Source organism: Heterocephalus glaber, unplaced genomic scaffold, assembly GCF_053883595.1.
Source record: "Heterocephalus glaber isolate CG9 unplaced genomic scaffold, H.glaber_assembly_v1.0 deba00001431, whole genome shotgun sequence".
NCBI lineage: Eukaryota > Metazoa > Chordata > Mammalia > Rodentia > Bathyergidae > Heterocephalus > Heterocephalus glaber.
Window position 1 is genome coordinate 3,728,115 of NW_028258295.1, and position 21,249 is coordinate 3,749,363.

At 35.5% G+C, this 21,249-nt stretch overlaps 1 protein-coding gene across 1 annotated transcript; it reads left to right on the forward strand.

The window, feature by feature from the left end:
* The first annotated feature begins 10,526 nt into the window (after window positions 1–10,526).
* Window positions 10,527–11,471, forward strand: LOC101726406 (olfactory receptor 8G50-like). The gene has a single exon (XM_013067834.3). It carries the CDS (start codon window positions 10,527–10,529, stop codon window positions 11,469–11,471), a length of 945 nt encoding a protein of 314 aa, XP_012923288.2.
* Window positions 11,472–21,249: the final 9,778 nt, after the last annotated feature.

Consider the following 21,249-nt stretch of genomic DNA (forward strand, 5'->3'; position numbering starts at 1 on the left):
GCTGGGCAAATGCTCTACCACTGAGCTACTTCTCCAGTCCTTTTTTTATTTATTTTACTGTTGATGCAGCGTCTTGCTAAGTTGTCCATGCTTGCCTTGAACTTGCAATTCTCCTATCTTGGACTACCAATTAGCTGAGAATACAGGTTTGTGCCACTCCATTCAGTTTTCTCTCCCCCTCTTCTTCCTCCTCCACCTCTCTTCTTCTCCTTCTCTTCCTCCTCCCCATCCTTCTTTATCTCCATCTTCTTCTTACCCTTCTTTCCCTCCTCCTCCTCTTTCTCCTCCTCCTGGTTTTGCTTTTATTCATCTCCTTCTCCATCTCCTTCTCCTCCTTCTCCTTCTCCCTCCCTCTTCCTCCTTCTCTTTCTTTTTCTTCTTCTTTTTCTTCTCCTTTTCCTTCTCCTTCTCCTCCCTCTCCCTCTCCCTCTCCCTCCTCCTCCTCCTCCTCCTCCTCCTCCTCCTCCTCCTCCTCCTCCTCCTCCTCCTCCTCCTCCTCCTCCTCTTCCTTCTCCTCCTCCTTTGGCACAGGCCATGGTCACAATCTCACTGCTTGACACAGTTCCAGTGAAACTGAGACTATGGCTGAAACCACGACTCTGTCTTTTGCTTTTGCTTTCCGCGGTAGTGATTACCTCGGTGCAGTACTCCCTGGGAAATCACTGAAAGGATAAAAGTCAGTACTTCAGAAATGGTTACTAGGCCGGGATTATAGGGAGAAATTGTAAATCCATTTACAGAAAAGGCCCTCACTCATACTTCCATGAGTATTGGGGACGTGACATCCATATATCCTGACTATACAAAGGGAGATTGGGACATCAACAAATTCATGATGCAGGCGCCCCATTGTCTGGCACCTGGTCACCCTTGGCCAACACGTGCAGGGCACATAACAATGAGATCCCATGAAACTTGGCCTAATGAAGTAGCCTGACCTTTTAAAAATGCTTCCTGTTCCTCAAATGCAAATCTGATAAATTAGCAAGAGTTCATGGAGCACCAGGAAGAGTATTTAGAACTGGGTGGTCTAAAAAATAAGTTTCTTAGATGATACCAGCTTTTCTTTAACTCTGTATGAAAACACACTGTGTATGGACCCATGTGCTTACCAAAGCCTTGTGTAATCGAAACATATATAAGTAAAGCGATTTCAGTATAACTCAGATGGGCAAGCTGAGCTGCCGACCCTCCACTCAGTGTCTGTCTCATTCTCTCATCGCCGACTCCACACCTCCTCTCAGGACCTGAACCTGCTGGAGCTGGACCCTGGCACTCCTTCTCCTCCTGCTCCTCTCCTTCTCCTTCTCCCCCTTTCTCTTCCAGATTCCTTCTTTATCATCTAATAGGAATACAACAGCTCTTGCTTTGCCTTACATTTTTCATCAAATATGTTGCCTTTCTTACCCTATAAGTCTAGAACATGTACTAAAAGGCAGAGAGAGGAAGCTTTCTGTTTGTTGAAAACTGGAAGAATTTAGCATTGTACCTAAGAATAATAATAAGTTACATGTGAGTAAAATAAACTGTGTAATGCTTAAAGGAAATGTGATAATTTAATAACTGTGAAGAGCTACTAAAAAAGGTGTGTATCATACTAGATGGAACCATCCCTGTAACAGCTCCACAATTCTGGGTTCATTTTTGTGGTCCATATTTTCCATGCTTCCTTATCTGAAATGTCTTCTAGTCTTCATTCTATTTTTCTAAATTCTATATAATGTTCAATAACAGAAAGAAGTGTTTCATTCTCATGAATTTTTATCAGCCCAGGTTCTAATCAGGCTCACCTCTCATTCATCACAAATATAATAATGATGTCTTCTTTGATATTGTTTATTAATAATGAATGTTTGGGGATTCTACACTTACAAAAACAATTGAATAATAGAGAACAAATATTGTATTTTTCCTTGTAACGTATTTCTAGTTCTGTGCTTTAATCACTAGATATGAATTAAAGTTTTCATGGGGTTTATGAGTTATTGTGTTACTTGTGTTCACCCCTTAAAACTTAAATGGCAGAAAGGGACACAGGCTCAAGATGATGGGTTAGAGATACACAGCATGGATTTGTTCCTCCTGAGAATGGAAACCAAGCAACAGGTGTGTAACTGCTATTGGATGTAACTGGCTGTGGCTGAGCACTGGAAATTGACAGAACAGAAAACAAAAAACTTAGTGAATATTAGAGATCAGGAAGGATAACAACAACAACAAAAAAGAAGCAGAATATCCCAGCATGTGATGCCTGGCACATTGGTTGGATCAAAGGGAAAAAATTTTCACCTGCTATTCTTCAGACAAAGGACTACTACCTAGATTATATAAAGAACTTTAAAAAAATAGACCCCAAATTTAAAGGCCCAATCCAAAGATGGGCTTCTGAAATAAATAGACATTTCTCAGATGAAGAAGTAGAAACAGCAAATAAACATATGAAAAAATGTTCAAGATCATGGGTCAGTTGAGAAATGCAGGTGAAAACAACACTGAGATTCCACCTCAGCCTGGAAAGAATGGCTACTATCAAGAAGTCAACCAACAACAAATGCTACTGGGGCTGTGGGGATAAAGGAAACCTTCTCCACAATTGGTGGGAATGTAGACTGGTGCAACCACTGTGGAAATCAGGGTGGAGATTCTTCAACTAGGATTAGAGGTCCCATTTGACCCAGTTATTCTTCTGCTGTGTATCTTCCCCAAAGATTTTAAAGCATCATACCACAGTGATACAGTACTCATGTTTATAGCACCACAGTTTCTAATAGCTAAATCTCAGAAACAACCCAAAGGCCTATCAATTGGTGCATAGATAAAAAAGATGTGTTTTTTTTATACAATGAAGTACTACTCAGTCATAAAGAATGATAAACAATACATTTATAGCTAAATGCAACTTAAGACTATACTTTTAAATTGGACATGTGTAAATATTGCACTGTTTCTCTAGTGTGAGAAACTGCAAGGGCAATAAAAGACCAACATGTATAATAGATGATATGAAATAAGAAGAAGCTGTTCAAAAGGAAAAGGAAACTGTGAAAGAGGGAGGGTTGAAAAGGAGGGGAAAAAATCAAGAAATCCCCATCAACTGGTGACTGGATAAAGAAGGTGTAGCTTTTTTAAAAATATAAAATGGAGTACTACTCAGCCATAAAGAATGAGAAACTAGAGGCATTTATAGATAAATGGATGCACCTTGAGACCATACTCTTAAGTGAAATAAATAGGACACACACATGTAAATACTAAATAGTTTCTCTGCTGTGAGAAACTGCAAGAGTAAATGAGTACCAAAATTTATAATAGACAATGAAAAATCAGAAAAAAAAGTCCAAAAGGAAAGGGGATCTAGGGAGGGAGATGGGAGAAAGGAAAGAAGGAAAGGAAAAAAATATGAGAAGAGAAGGAAAAAATGGAAACAAAGTTTTTGTAAATAAGGGGGTGTGGAGGGGTTTAATGGAAGGAAGGGGAATGGGGGAAAAATAAGAACATAGATATATAAGGTATAGGTACAAATTCCAAATGATGAATATGATCATAATGTACAACTAAAATGTACCAATAAACTTAATGGAAAAAAGAAAAAAATAAATAAATCTACACAAAGGAAAGACAACTATATGAAAATGAAGCAACAAGATATCTATACCAACAGATGTGAAAAATCTCAACATAGCAATGGGAGATAAATGTAAAACAAGGTGATCTGTAATCACCCTAAGCTAATTCCATAGTAAGAGATTTCAAAGATATAAAAATGAATGGAGTACCAGATAAAGAATTCAAAAGAATGATTTTTAAAATCTCAATGAAATCTAGGAGAATACAAATAAATATTAAATGAATTAAAGAATAAAACGCAGAATGTGAATGAGAAATTTGATAGTTTCTGAAAAGAACCCAAACATATATTTTAAAAATGTAAATTTCAATAAATTAGATAAAAATCTCAATTGAAAATTCCAACAACAGACTACTTCCAGCAGAATAAAGAACTTTGGGGTGTGAGGATAACTCTGGCAAAATATTACACTCAGACAGCAATAATGAGAATAATAAGAAAGACTGAAGTGAGTGCACAAGATCTCTGGGACACCATTAAAAGATCAATGATCCATATAAGAAACACAATGGAGGGAAAAGAGCTACACGCTAAGAGCATAGAAACTATACTCAGTGAAATAAGAGCAGAATCTCCTAAATCTTGGGAAATATATGAACATCCATGTACAAGAGGCATTTAGAATTCAAAATTGACATGACTAGAAAAGAGCCTCTCCAAGACATACGATACTTAAATTTACAAAAGTACAGAACAAAGAAAAAATTTGGAAGTTGCAAGAAAGTTGCACTAATTGACCTGTAAATGAAAACAAATTAGACTAACAGAAGATTTCTCATCAGGAACTCACATGGCTAAAATGATATAGTTGTGAAAGAAAATATTTACTAGTAAAGTATACTATACCCAGTAAGCCTATCCTGCATACAAGAAATTTACCTCAACTGCAAAGACATAAACAACATGAAACTGAAAATACAGCAAATGATGTCTCAAGCAAATGGAATCTAAAATCAAGCAAGAGTAGCTAAATTCATATAGAACAAAACTAACTTTAACACAAAATTAATAGAGACAAAAAAGCCACTATAGATTGATCAAAAGAACAACACATGAAGAAATCATAAAAATTTCATGTATATGTGTACCAATAGGATAATGGATAATCCACTCTCACCAATAGATAGACCATCCAGACAGAATCAACAAAGAGAAATCACACTTAAGTTACAGAGGGAAAAATGGACTTAACAGACATCTACAGAATATCCTATTCAACAGCTGCAGAGTATAAATTCTCTTTTCATCAGTACTTGGAATATTTTCCAAAATAGACTATATCATAGGCTACGAAGCAATCTTAGTAAATTAAAAATATTGAAATAATTTCTTGCATCTTATCAGACCACAACATAATGAAATTAGAAATCAACAGCAAGGGAAGTAGTAGAACATACATAAATACATGAAAAATGGACAACACACTTTTGAACAAATAATGGGTCCTTAAAGAAATCAGAAGGGAAATTGAAAAAAATTAATTAAGTTGAAGAAACACACCATAACACACATACCAAAGTCCTTGGGATACACCCAAAAGGGTATTAAAAGGAAAATTTATATCGATGAGTGCCTAAAATACAAATTGATTTCACATAAATATCCTAAAAATGCATCTCATGTCTTAGAAGAACAAGAACAACCTCCATGCCAAAATCACTACAAGAAAATAAATAATGAATATCAGAACAGACATATTAAATGGAGACTAAGATTCCCCTGTAAATAGTCAAGGAAATTGAGTTGGTTCTTTGAAAACAATAGCAATATTGACAAAACTAGCTTACTATTCAAGAGAAAAAGACAACACTCAAGTAAAATTCAAGTTGAAAAAGGAAACACTACTGCTTAATTTCAAAGAATCATCATGAGATACTTTGAAAAACTATGCCAGTAACATGAAAAATGTAGAAGAAATAGACAACTTTTTGGCCATATATGATGTACTGAAACTAAACCAAGAAGTTTTCAGAAACTTAAATAGATAAATATTAAGTAATGAGGTTGAAGAACTAATAAAAAGACTTTCAACAAAACAAAGCACAGGACTGAGTAGATTCCCAGCCGAGCATCAACAGATTTAAGAGTACCAATCTTCTCCTATTTTCACAGATTGAAAGAAGTAAGATTGTTAAAATGCACATAATACACAACAATCTACAGTTTAAAAGTAACCATGGCACAAATACTAATGACAGAACTAGAAATAAATTCCTAAAATCTTGTAGAAACACAAAACAACTTGAATAACCAAAGCAATTCCCAGCAAAATGAATAATGCTGGAAGCATCACAATATGTAATTTCAAAACATACTACAAAGCCATAGCAATTAAAACAGCAAAGTATTATGGTATTATCCTAAAATTAGACCTGAAGACCAATAGAGCAAAATGCAAGACCTAAAAATAAATCCCTACATTTTAACCCAACTGTTTCTCAGCCCAGGTGCCAACAGGAGAAAGGGCAGTCCCCTGAACAACTATGCTGAGAAAACTGGATTTTCACATGTAGAAGATTGAAACTAGATCACCATCTCTCTCCTTGTATATGGAAAACAAAATTTACAAATATTCTGTCATATATGGAAACTTAAAACAGCAACAACAAAAAGCTGAAAATGCAATAGAGAGTATTGTGACTGGAAAAGCAGTAAGGGGAAGGGTTGGGGGGGATGGTCGGAAGAGTGGAGAAATGGAGAGGAAAGTGATCAAGACTGCATATATGCTGTTATGAAATACTGCAGGCAAACTCATTAATGTGTACAATTGCTATACTAAGTGTTGATATTAATGACAGTAATGAAACTTAAAAAATACTTTAGCAAATTACAAAAATAACTTTATAAAACAGATGAAAGCTCCACACATCTAACAAAAATGTAAACTATTCCACAGCAAATTTAAGATAATTTATTGCAAGTATTGTCTCAAAATTTATACAGCACTTAATGAATACTGAATAAAATCATTAAAAATTTATGTACACCTTTTTAGTATGAAAATAATTTCTATGACAGGTGAGTTTTCAATGTTCCTCAACATTTTTTTTTATTTCTAGAAGGAAAACAATCCTCATCTCTCCTCCTCAGTCTTCTTAGCCACTTCTCACAGGTCTTCATTATGAAGCTCAATAAAAGTTGGTTTAATTCAGTGGCCAAATTACAGTGTTCCAAGAAGAACTGTTGTTATGAGTACAGTATATCATATTAATCTAAGTAAAATTAAGAGAATCAATGATGTTTGCTTTTGTCCCTGATTTGGTATTTTTCTGATTAAGAAATAACTTTAGGTAATTCTTTAGTTCATGTTTTAAAATTTTCCTAAAATTTTGAATTTTTAAATGCCTGAGATTGAAACTCAGTGCAGCTCTGACAATAACTCTTATAATGTTTGTTTAATTCATATTTTCACAGAACACTTTTTATGTGAGAACATTAATATTGATAATTAAATATTAATCTTAATTACATATTAATATGTGAAGATATTAAACACTTGGGAACCAATGTAGATAAAAGGAAATTCTAATTATTTCTTTTCCCTAGAGTTGCTACTTGTGGGATAAGATTCTGGTGGGAGGTCATTATCATTGTTTGTTCCTAATCAGGCTGTTACACTCAGCATATGAAATTATCACATCAGGCTACCATTGCAGAAGGCCAAATATCTGGGCATCAGCTTCATCAGACATCAGGATTTGTGACTTTAAAGGTAATTTGAGGCAAACACTACCTCACATTATCAGTCTTTCTTCCTTTCACAGGAGTAGTAGAGAAAAATACACAACACTGAACTCTCTAGGAAGAAGGGGTGTGTCTGTGACCTGTCCTTGACTTTTATATTTCTAGAGTCTTTATCTGCAGTGTCTTCCCCAGTGTTAATAGAGATGCAGAGGACAATTGGTCTATCTCTACTGGTTCTCCTTCTATGAGGCAAATTCTCTGATGAGGAGATGCTCCCTAATCTCTATGTCCCATATAGTATAAAATTATAGAAAACACTTCTTTGTTTATCATCTTAGAGTGTGAAGTCTTTATCCAGTTACTTCAAACCTGTATTAACTCATCTGTAAACTTCTTGTAAAAATGTTGCCAAGTATATTTTTGATAATTGTTTTATACAAGGCACTGTGCCCAGCACTTCATTGAGTTTACAAATTAGTGTAGAAAAAAAGCTGGTAAGACACTCATAAATACAAAATTGAGTATGTCCCACATAAAGAATATGTTCATGTACAGACAAAAAGTAGTTCTATTAACTAGAATTTCACTATTAATGATCTTAATGGAGGGACTTTTATTACTTAGGACCCTACATAATAAGCTAATAGAAAATTATAGAAACTACAGGAATGTTGAGTTAAAACTCTCTGTCCAACAAATGTGCTATTGTGCAACAGCCACATCATGTGATACAAGTTGCAACATAAAGAAAATATCATTTTATTTGTTTTCAGCAGGCTTCATTGACCCCTGTTCTGCACAATACCATAATAGCTTTGTTCATGTAGGACCTGCCTCACCATGGTATTTATCTCACTGTCCAGTCTGCTTCTCTGTCCCCTTCTAGACTATAAGATTCTAAAGAGTAATCATTTTACATTATTCCCTCTTCTATCCTGAATGTGCATAACAAATAGTTTGCTTATGTTGTCACTATTATGTTTGCTTTAATAACATTTATATGCATAATTTGATATATTTTATACATTGAAATATTGTTTTCTTATTCAGTGCACACACACAGCCTGAGAGTCTGTTCTTGATTAACATATTTCAGGAATTATTGCTAATTTATGTATCTCAAATTTGAGAATCCTTATTTAGATGTTCTGACAATTTAAATTAGGATATCCATCCTTAAACTGTTAAAATGTAAGAAATTTTAAAATTGTTTTTATCTTTTGGTTTCCTATGTGTTGGCTTTTAACTTTTTGGATGGTGTTAATTAAAAATAGAATTTTAAAAATTTTCATGTTGCACAGTTGACTACTTTTTCTGTGGTAGCTTCTGGTTTTGGTACCTTATCGAAGAAAGATCATCACACCCAAGTTCACCAATACTTAGGATTGTTATTTGTTTAATGTTTTTGTTTTTCTTTACAGTGTTAGGTCTTTCACTTAGCCCTATGACCCATTTTGAGGATGGTGTGAGAAAGAATTTCAAATAAACTCTTTTGCATGTAGTTACCTAATGGTTCAATGACCATTAGTTATTAAAATTAATGTTTCCCCATTGAATTGTCATAGAACCATTAAACAATTCAATCCATTGCACATCTGAGTTTACTTCTGCTCTCTCAACTCTATTTCATTGATCTGTATGTCTATATTTATATTAATACCATACCAACCTGTGCACTGTAAGTTTGTAGTAGGTTTTGAAATAAGAAAATGACATTTCAAACTTGATATATAACTTTCAAGCTGGCTTTGATTATTCTGGATTTCTTGCATTTTTATAGGAGTCTTGGGATCAACCTGTCAATATCTACAAAATTTTTGATAAGGATTGCACTGAGTTGGTAGGTCAATTTGAAAAGTATTGCCTTTTCACAATGCAGAGTCTCTTGATTCATCAACAACAGCTTGTTTCCATGTTTGAAGGACTTTAGTACCATTCAACAGCACTTTATTTTTTTAAGTGTCATCTCACACATTTCTTTAATTTATTCTTCAGCATTTCATCTTTGCAGACTATTGCTAAAGGATTTTTCTTATTCAATGTAAGTGTGTAGAAATAAAATTGAGTTTATATGCAGACCTTCAATTCTATCACCTTGCCAGACTTTTCTTCTAATAATCTTTTTTTAGATTCCTTCACATTTTCTCTATGTAAAAATATGCCATTTACCCATAGAATCAAAGAAGAATTAATTCTCAATTTAAAATTTGTGTACATTTTAATTTCATTTTGTTGCCTGAATGCAGTAGCTAGGCACTCTAGTTGCCATGTGAGTAAAAATCCAGAAGTGGATGATTTGTGTTTTTTAGTTTTGTAGGGGAAAATATTTAGTGTTTCATAGTTAAGTGTGGTATTGACTGTGAATTCTTCTGGATGTTGTTGTTTTAACATAAAAAAGCATTTTCTCTGCAGAGAAATTGAGAAGTGTGACAGTTAATTGTGATATGTCAACTTGACTTGAGCAAGAGCCATCTAGCAGATTAAGTTCAGGCTGTGTCTGGCTCATTCACATGTAGGCCAGATAAGGAGGGAGGAAGATCCCCCCCAGGATGCGGGTGGAACCAACCACTAGGTTTGCAGTGTGGAAGGAATAAAAGAGGGAGAAGAAGATACTGCCCCCATATTGGGGGAGTTCTGGTCTTTACCGTTAACTTTGGATGCTTGTCTCCACTTTCTTCAGCCTCCTAGTGGAGACTCTTCAGCCTTCCTATACAGACTCACACATGTGACTACAGTAAACATGTAGGATTCAACCTTGGGCTGCTACCAGATCCTCTGGCTCTCCAATGTTCAGAATATCATTTTCAATGCTTCTGCTTTGCATTTTGTAATTCTAAGTTTGTAAAAATGCCTTTGTATAATTACATGTATGTATATTTATTTGAATCTGTCCCTTCAGGAAAGCCCTAATATGAAAAGATTATAATTAGTATTGTATGACTCATCAAACACTTAAATAAGTTATAATTATCTTTTAAGTGTTCATAGAATGAGTATTACTAATAATGACACTTACAGGATGGAACAAAAGATAGAGATAGTTCTACATGACATTTATTTATCTCTGGGATCTCAAGATCAGTGACATAACATAAATGAAGATCTCAGAGAGAAGTGGAGATACATGGATGAAAAAGCTAAAATTATTTCCCACTTAATTGTTGAATAATAAATACCTATCTAAAATTTTTTCTTCTATTCCTACATAGATTCCATGAAGCAAATGACAAAAGGAAATCATTCCACAGTGACTGAATTTATTCTTGCTGGGTTAACAGAGAGACCAGAGCTCCAGATTCCTCTCTTCCTCCTTTTTCTAGCAATCTACACATTCACAGTGGTGGGGAACCTGGGCATGATCACTCTGATTGGACTCAGTTCCCACCTGCACACCCCCATGTACTATCTCCTCAGCAGTCTGTCCTTCATTGATCTCTGCCATTCCACTGTTGTTACCCCCAAAATGCTGATGAACTTTGTGACAGAAAAAAACACCATCTCCTACCCTGAGTGCATAACTCAACTTTACTTCTTTGTTGTTTTTGCTATTTCAGAGTGTCATATGTTGGCTGCAATGGCTTATGATCGCTATGTTGCCATCTGTAGCCCCTTGCTTTACCATGTTACCATGTCTTCTCAAGTGTGTTGCTGGATGGTCACTGGGGTGTACAGCATGGGCTTGGTTGGTGCCACAGCTCACACAGTCTGCATGCTAACAGTGGATTTTTGCAAGACTGATCTAGTAAACCATTACTTCTGTGACCTTTTCCCACTACTGGAACTCTCCTGCTCTAATATTTTCATCAATGAGGTAGTGGTTCTGTGTTTTAGTGTGTTTAATATTTTTCTTCCAACTCTAACTATACTTAGCTCCTACGTCTTCATCATAGCCAGCATCCTCCACATTCGGTCCACTGAGGGCAGGTACAAAGCCTTCAACACTTGCAGCTCCCACATCTCTGCTGTTGCTATATTCTTTGGTTCTCTATCATTCATGTATCTGCAGCCCTCATCAGTCAGCTCCATGGACCAAGGGAAAGTGGCCTCTGTGTTTTATACAACTGTTGTGCCTATGCTAAATCCTCTGATCTACAGCCTGAAGAATAAGGATGTAAAAGTTGCCTTAAAGAATTTTTTTGAAAAAAGAAAGTTCCTATAAAGAAAAGCTTTATCTTTAGTAAAAATTTACTATTTCTATCATTTTAGTAAGGAAACAAGACAGAAACTGCCCCAAAATCATGAGATCATTGTGGGTACTTATTTGAACAAAAAGTAGCAAGATAGGGCTGACTTAGTGCATTTAGACAGATAGAGGACATCGCCCCTCTGGAGTGACCAAGAGTCTGTCTACCAAGTGTCATCTGCTTATCTCTACACAATTTTGTAAGCTCCTTAAATGCCTCTACATGATTTATTATGATTTATAAATATTAAACAGGCTGTTTTAATCCATATCTTATCTATCAAAATTGAGGAAATAAAAATATTTGTTTAGCATCTTATCTTGTTGATATTTTGTGTCCCTGGCCTTTTAATTAAATATATTGACAAACATCTGAAATTGAGGTTTGCAAAATAAATAATTTTTACCTTTTGGAATAGAGAAAATATAATCCCTCATTTTGCGTAAAGCTTCATTAGGTCATATAGTGAATGATTTGAGAGATTTTACTCACAAGGTGATAGCAATGTATCAGAAAATATTTAAAATAATAAACATATATGGGTATGTATTTTCATATACATCTATGCAACTTTCTTTCCTCCACAGTTTTGGGATGATATCACCACCTTTGTGTCCACAATCTTCCTCTATTCCTAATGAGATAATGCTTTCTTTTATTCCACCCAAGTATAGACTCTCAGATTTAGAACTGGTGTTCTTTTACTATTGCATTCTTATGGGTTCTTTGTTCAGCCAGAAAAGTTAAAGTCAACAAACTGTGACCTAACTAATGACAAACACCTCTTCCATACAAAACTCCTTGTCCTTCCTGAGAAGCAGATTTCTAATGGTAAATTTCCTTCTCTACCTTTTATCCAATTAAGATCCCATTGGTATTGTTGGAAACTGCAGCTGGAAAGCTTGAGGTAGTCTTCCCAGGAGGCACAATTCCTCCTCAGTACTAAATCTCCAAAGGTTTTGGTGCCCTCTGTCATGTGCTCAGCTCTCAAACCTTCATTTTGTAGTGGGAGAAGCACCTAGAGGATTTTTCTAATCTCTCCTTATAACAGCCTTTTAGACTCAGCATCCAGATATGTCCATTTTTATTTTAAGGTCATTTATACATAGTAGGAAATAATTTTGTTTTTTCCAATGCCTCTAAGCTTTGAAACTTTCACAAAGAGTTGCATTAAGAAGACAAGCATGGGCATCTCCAAATGGCATCATGTTCTTCCCTGCATCTTTCTGTTACACTGGGTCCAGAGGCAAAGTACAGAGCTATTTCTTCTTCTTTAACTCAGTATAAGTATTTAAATTTCCTTTAGATGCATTTAAAATCATATTTCTCACCCCAAAAGCACAAAATAATGATTATTTTGTCCACAGCTGGTCTTTAAATATGTGACATGAACACCTCCATGCATAGTCCCTTTTCTCTCACCACATACAACCAAAACTAGTACAGAGAAGAGCCTGTTTCCTTCTTTGATAATTAGAAGAAATCTTGATTTTCTGTGTCCTAACCTGTTCTTCTCTTCACATCCACTTTATTATCCTGCAAATTTATTCATTTCTATGTGTGCTTGTCCATTTATTAGCATATATTTGTGTTTTAGAAATATGTTTATATTCTAATATATAACACATTTGTATATGTGGGTATTGAAGTTATATTGCTCGTATTTGATTTACAAAGTTCATGTTTATATAATTTTAGGATTTTAATTAGGATTTCACAAGAGCAGACTTCAGGAAGAAACATTTTTTACCTTCTGTATTAGTTACAATTAGGTTCGTTAGTACACACACATGCACACACACACACACACACATATTGCCTTAAACCAGAAGATGATTTGGAAGTGGTTCTTGACTCATCATATATACGTTTCTTTTACATTATTGTTTTAAGTCTTTACATGTTTGTTATTAAACCTGGCTCTGGATCCATCCTTCATCTCATTCACTTCGCCAAGAGTTGGAAGCATAAGGAAGGAAAAGGGAATGCCTGCTAACTTGAAGAATATTGCCTGACCGTGACTGACCTCACCTCTATCTCCATCCCCTCGTAAGGACCTCACCACATGGACAAACCCAGAGGCAAGAGGAGTTGACAAATTCTGCAGTGATCTTGGGTCAAACTAAGACTCAGGACATTTTTTTCATTGAGTATTAAAGAGAAAATGAATACTGGGAATAACTAACAGTTTCTTATGCATTTTTACAATGTTTATATGTTTAAATATTTTCCAGTTTTAAATTTAATTTTTTTAATGGTAATGAATTTTTTATTTGCTTATTTTTTAACTGTATACCCTTTTATTGGTATATTTTATGTATACAATATAGTGACATTCATCATTGGAAATTTGCACCTTTACATAATCTCTCTTGGTTCTTATTTTTCCCCCTTCTCCTTCCCTCGCTTCAACCTCTTCATCCCTCTGTATTTACAAAGACTTTGCTTACTTTTTTTGTTTTCTCATATTGATTCCATTCCCTTCTTTCCTTTCCCCTATCCCTTTAACTTCCCCTTCCCCTTTGCCCCTTTTCTTGCTATTTCACATCATCTACTATACCTTTTAGTCTTTATTTACACTTTCAGTTTCTCACACTAGAGAAACTATGCAGTATTTATACGTGTGTCCTATTTATTTCATTTAAGAGTATCACCTGAATGTGCATCCATTTAGCAATAAATGTCTCTAATTTCTCATTTTTCATGGCCGAATAGTACTCCATTTTATAAAAAACCCACATTTTCTTTATCCAGTCTCCAGTTGATGGCCATTTGGTGTGTTTCCAAGTTTTAGCTATTACAAACTGTGCTGCTATGAACACGGGTGCACATATATCACTATGTTATGATTCTTTCAATTCTTTGGGGAAGATACCCAGCAGTGGAATAGCGGGGTCAAATGGGACTTCCAGTCCTAGTTCTTTGAGGTATCTCTGTACTGATTTCCACAGTGGTTGCACCAGTCTATACTCCCACCAGCAGTGAAGAAGGGTTCCTCTTTCCCCACAGCCCTGCCAGTATTTGTTATTGGTTGAGTTCTTGATAGCAGCCATTCTTTCTGGGGTGAGGTGGAATCTAGTGTTGTTTTCATTTGCAACTCTCAAATGACTAGTGATGTTGAACATTTTTTCATATGCTTATTTGCCATTTCTACTTCTTTGTGTGAGAAGTGTATGTTCATTTCAGATGTCGATTTTTGGATTGGGTCTTTAAATTTGGGAAGTCTGATTTTCTTAAGTTCTTTATAGATTCTAGATAGCAGACCTTTGTCTGAGGGACCCCTGGTGAAAATTTTTTCCCACATCCTGGGTTATCTCTTTACACTGTTGGTGGTTTCTCTAGCAGTGCACCTTTGTAATAAGAAGAGATCCCACTTGTTGATTGTTTGTGCTAGTTCACAGGCAACTGACATTTTTTTCATTAAATCTTTTCCTACACCAATGTCTTCAAGAGGTCTACCTAACCTCTGTTCCAGTAGGGTCAGTGTTTCTGTTTTAATATTTAGATCTTTAAACCATTTCAATTTTAGTTTAGTGCATGGTGAGAGATATAGGTCTAATTTTAGTACTTGGCAATTTGAAACCCAATTTCTCCAGCATGATTTATTAAAGAGGCTGTCTTTCCTACAGTAAGGGTGTTTGGCTCCGTTGTCAAAGATGAGGTGGCTGAGTGTGTCAGGAGTTGTTTCTGCATCTTCTAATCTGTTCCACTGGTGCTCAGGTCTGTTTCTTTGCCAGTACCATGCTGTTTTTATCACAGAGGCTTTGTAGTATAGTTTCAAGTTGGGAATTGTAATACCCCCTGCCACGTCTCTATCACATAGAATTGTTTTTGCTATTCTGGGTCTCTTGTTGTTCCAAATGAATTTTTGGATTGTTTTCTCAAGGTCTAGGAAGTATGCTGCTGGGATTTCAATTGGAATTGCATTGAATCTATATAGCAGTTTTGGAAGTATGGCCATTTTCATTATGTTGATCCTTCCTACCCAGGAGCAAGGGATGTCTTTCCATTTTCTGATATCATCTTCAATCTCTCTTTTCAGACTGCTATAGTATTCAGGGAAAAGGTCTTTGATTTCTTTTGTTAGGTTGATTCCTAGGTATTTCAGTTTTCTGGTTGCTACTGTGAAAGGAATTGTTTGCCCTGTTTCTCTCTCAGTGAGTCTGTGTAGAGGAAAGCTATGGATTTTTGTATATTGACTTGGTATCCAGCTACTTAACTGAATTTGGTTATTAAATCTAGAAAACTTTTGGTGGAGTTCTTGGGGTCTTCTGTATAGAGTATCATGTTATCTGCAAATAATGACAATTTGACTTCTTCATTTCCTATTTTTATTCCTTTTATTTCTTTCTCTTATATAATTGCTGAGGCTAATGTTTTTGAAACTATATTGAAAAAGATTGGTGATAGTGGACATCCTTGTCTTGTTCCTGATTTTAGTGTGAATGATTTCAGTTTTTGACAATTTAATATGATATTGGCTGTTGGTTTTTCATAGATGGTTTTTATCAGATTGAGATGTAGACCATCTACTCTAATTTTTTGTAGGGTTTTATCATAAATGCATGTTGAATTTTGTCAAATGATTTTTATGCCTCTATTGAGATGATCAAATGATTTTTGTCCTTGGCTCTATTGATATAGTATATTACATTTATTGATTTGTGTATGTTGAGCCACCCCTGCATCCCTGAGATGAATCCCAGTTGGTCAGGCTGTATGATCTTCTTGATGATCTTCTGCATTCTATTTGCAAGTGTCTTATCAAGGATTTTTGCATCTATGTTCATTAGTGAGATTGGCCTATAGTTCTCTTTTTCAGTTGGGTCTTTCTCTGCTTTGGGCATCAAGGTGATGCTTGCTTCCAGGAATCAATTCAGGATTATTGCTTCCTTTTCAATTTTGTTGAAGAGTTTAAACAGTAGTGGCAGTAATTCTTCTCTAAGTGTCGTGTAGAATTCAGCGGTGAAGCCATCAGGACCTGGGCTTTTCTTAGTAAGTTTTTAATTATGTTTTCAATTTCATTGATTGATATTGGGTTGTTTATAATTTTTGAGTCTTCTTCATTCAACTTTTGTAATTCATACATAATTAGGAATCTGTCCATTTCTTCTGTGTTTTCCATCTTACTGGTGTACAGGTTCTCAAAGTAGGTATTGATGATCCTCTGGATTTCTCCTTGTTCTGTTGTAATTTCATTCCTAATTGCATGGATTTGGGCCTTTTCTTTCCTTTTTCTAATAAGGTTGGCTAAGGGTTTGTCAATTTTGTTTATTCTTTTGAAGAACCAACTCTTGGCTTCATTGATTTTTTGTATTGTTCTCTTAGTCTCCATTGCATTGATTTCTGCTCTAATCTTTATAATTTCCTCCTTTCTATGGGCTTTGGCTTTGCCCTGCTGTTCTTTTTCTAGAAGCTTGAGATTCAGCATCAGGTTATTTAATTGGGCTCACTCTGTTTTCCTAACATGAGTATTCACCTCTATGTATTTCCCTTGTAAGAATGCTTTCATTGTGTCCCATAGATTGCAATATGTTTTCTTGCCATTGTCATTTAATTGAAGGAACTGAGTTCTTCTTTTATTTCCTCTGTGACCCACTGGTTATTCAGAAGTGTGTTGTTCAGTTTCCATGTGTTTGTGAAATTTTTGCAGTTTCTTTTGCTATGGGTCTCCAATTTCATTGCACTATGGTCTGATAATATATAAGGGATAACTTCAATTCCGTTGCACTTACCTAAATATGTTCTTTGAACAAGTATGTGGTATTTTGTAGAACAACCCATGTGCAGCTGAAAAGAATGTGTATTCTTACTTTGTGGGGGTAAAACACTCTGTAAACATCTGTTAAGTTCATTTGTTGAAGAGTTTGATTGAGTTCTAGTATTTCGTTGCTTGTTTTTTATCTAGTTGTTCTATTTGTGACAATGGGGTATTGAGGTCCCCCACTATTATTGTCTTAGTGCTTATATGATTTTTGGTATCTGTTAATATTTGTTTTATATAGTTGGGTGCACTAGTATTTGGTGCATAGATATTTATGGTTGTAGTCTCTTCCTCTTGGATTGTTCCCTTTACAAGGATGTAGTATCCTTCTTTGTCTCTCTTAATCAGTGTGGGTTTGAAATCCACTTGTTCTGCAAAAAGGATAGCTACTCCTGATTTTTTCTGGGTTCCTGTCACATGGAGTATTGCTTTCCAGCCTTTAACTTTCAGTCTATGAGTTTCTTTTTTAATTAAGTGTGTTTCTTGTATGCAGCATATTGTTAGATTTTGCTTCTTGACCCATTCTGCCAGTCTATTTCTCTTGATTGGTGAGTTGAGACCTAACATTGATGGTTATAACTGATAAATATTGAGTTATCATTGTCATGACTTTTTCATCCCCCTTTGCTTTTCTTGTGATGCCAGGTGGGTTCATTCTGCTTTGCTTCCTGGGGTTGTGATCATTGTTGCCTTTTCCTAGGATTTTGTCTAAAATTTTTCAGAGTGCAGGTTTGGTATTCATGAAGTTCCTAAGGTGCTCTTTGTAATGAAAGTATCTTATTTCACCATCAATTTTGAAAGATAGTTTTGCAGGGTACATCAACCTGGGTTGAAGGTTGTTTTCCTTTAGGGCTTGAAATACATCACTCCAAGCTCTTCTTGCCTTGATGGTTTGTGTTGAGAAGTCTGCTGTGATTCTGATGGGCTTTCCTTTGTATGTGATCTGTTTCATTTCTCTAACTGCTTGTAGAATTTTGTTCTTCTGTTGGGTTTCTGTAATCTTAACAATTATATGCCTATGTGTAGATTTTGGGTTTTTTTTAATCAAGGCCAGCTGGAGTCATATGTGCCTCACTTATCTGTATGTCAAGTTCTTCTCCCCTTCTTGGGAAGTTTTCTGCCATTACTTCTGTGAATAGTTTTTTATGTCATCTGCACTCTCTCCTGTTTCTTCACTGACTCCAGTCAGTCTTATTTTATTCTTTTTTGCATCTTCTAGCAGCTACTGGATTGATTTTTCATGGTCCCTTACGATTTTGAAGCAATTTTTCTTTTCCTGCTCACTAATTGCAATCTTATCTTCTATATCTGAAATTCTGTCCTGACATTGGCTCATTCTGCTGTGTAGACTTTCAATGGTGATTTTCATCTCCTGGAAATCTGTTTTATGGATTCCATTTGTTTCCTATGCTGAGATTCCATCATGTTCCTCAGCTCCTCTATTTTTTTATCTGTGTCATCTCTAGATTTATTAATCTTGTCCTGCACTATGTGCACAATCCCTGCTGTTATGTGAGAAATTATTTCTGATTTCATTTTTTCCAGATCCTCTTTTGTTGCTAGTTCAGGGAGTCCAGGTGGTTGAGTGTCAGTGTGTTCCATCTCCTTTCCCTTTGGGGATGCTGTAGGTGATGTGGAAGTCTGCTCTGAGGCCTATTTACTTGTCTTCTCATTTTGACGCAGAGGGGGGGTGCTTCTGGCACCCACGTGGCTCACCTCCTCTGGGCTGGGAGTGGAGATAGGTTAGCCTGGAAGCCTCCTACTCTGCACTGGGAGCTGTGGCATGTTGACTTGGAACCCTACTCTGCACTGGGAGCTGTCTCCAGTTTTAAATTTAAATGACTAATTTAAATATTTTCTAATATTAATTGAGTTTAACATTTGAATTTAGCATTGCATCTAGGAAATTTGATTTTGTTCAATATGTTTAAAATAAAATGTGTAATGCACAAAGAAAGTGTGTAATATTAACTGTTAAGATGTGCCAGGCAGGTGAATGTCATCTTGCTATCATTCTTGATTCTTCCTTATTCTTTATTTTGTTGGTACTGGGGATCAAACTCAGGACCTTGTGCTTGTGAGATGTGTGGCAGAACCACTGAGCTAAGTGCCCGGACCTTATGGTTCTTTATTCTTAAATGACTTTTGTCTCCATATCCTCCATTCTATCTTTCTAATTTTAATGACTAACAGAAATGTTCATTCTTCCACATTTATCCCCATTCTGGGTTCTTATAAGGTACTCTACTGCTTCATTCAACATATTGCTATAATGATAGACATTGATTTTTTTTTTTTTTGCTTTTCTATTTTTCCTCTTTCAATAAATCACTTTAAACAATTCCTTTAGTGCATGTCTTAAAAGCTTATTCAATTTTTTTTAAATTTAATTTTATTGGTACATTTCAGGTATATAATATAATGACATTCATCATTGGAAATTTGCACCTTTACATAACCTCCTTTGATTCTTATTTTTCCCCCTTCCTCTGCCCTCCCTTCACCCCCTCAACCCCTCCCTATTTACAAAGACTTTCTTTCCATTTTTTCATTTTCTCATAATAATTCCATTCACTTCTTTCCTTTCCCCTACCCCTTTAACTTCCCCTTCCCCTTTGCCCCTTTTCTTCCTATTTCACATTATCTATTATACCTTTTAGTCCTTATTTACACTTTCAGTTTCTCATGGTAGAGAAACTATTCAGTATTTATACATGTGTCCTATTCATTTCATTTAAGAGTATCACCTCAATGTGCATCCATTTAGCTATAAATGTTTCTAATTTCTCATTTTTTATGGCTGAGTAGTGCTCCATTTTATTAAAAAACCACATTTTCTTTATGCAGTCTCCAGTTGATGGGCATTTGGGGGTGTTTCTAAGTTTTAGCTTTTACAAACTGTGCTGCTATGAACATGGGTACATATATATCACTATGGTATGATTCTTTCAATTCTTGGAGGAAGATAAACACAGGGGAATAGCTGGGTCCAATGGTACTTCCAGTTCTAGTTCTTTGAGATATCTCCATACTGATTTCCACAGTGGTGGTGCCAGTTGACACTCCCACCAGCAGTGGAGCAGTGTTCCTCTTTCCCCACAGCCCTGCCAGCATTTATTATTGGTTGACTTCTTGATAGCAGCCATTCTTTCTGGGATGAGGTGGAATCTCATGTTGTTTTCATTTGCATCTCTCAAATGACCAGTGATGTTGAACATTTTTTCATATGCTTATTTGCCATTTCTACTTCTTTGTGTGAGAAATGTCTATTCATTTTAGATGCCGATTTTTGGACTGGGTCTTTAAATTTGAGGGGTCTGACTTTTTTAAGTTCTTTATTGATTCTAGATAGTAGACCTTTGTCTGTGGGACTGCTGGTGAAATTTTTTTCCCACATTATGTGTTGTCTCTTCATTCACATGAAACTCACTAGAGATCTAGCATCATTTCTTACATTCTTATAATCCATAATCAAACAAGAATACTGAATCACAACACCAAACACTGGATAACCACTGGGTAAAAGGTAAAATATTTAATTGTTGATTTTTCTCTCGATCTGATACTTTTGGGATAATACTTGATCTTAGTCAAAATGCTGAGAAGCATTGATACTGGTGGAGTAAGACTTCTTGAAGGTCATAATAACTGTTTACTCATACTCATTCACTTATTGTCTCACCCACACATTAACTCCAACTTTCAACCAACCTTTTCAGGGCACATTAATTTCATCTGAGATCTGGATTAGTTACTCAAAGGATACCTACTGGCTATCACTTACTCACATCTTCATTTCTTATTCCAGAGGAATAGAGAAGAAAAATATGCAACACTGAACTCTTGGAATAAGGAGGTCATGTCATAGATCATGAGTTTTAAAATCTTAAAATCATTGGATGTAGTCTCCTTCCAGAGTTAATAGAAATGTACACAGCTATTTTTGTTTCTCTCTCATCCTCTTTATAAATACCACACTCTCTTATGGG

Bases quoted from the DNA above. Each gene is read 5' to 3' on its own strand.
- LOC101726406 (XM_013067834.3), top strand. From the start codon at position 10,527: ATGAAGCAAATGACAAAAGGAAATCATTCCACAGTGACTGAATTTATT.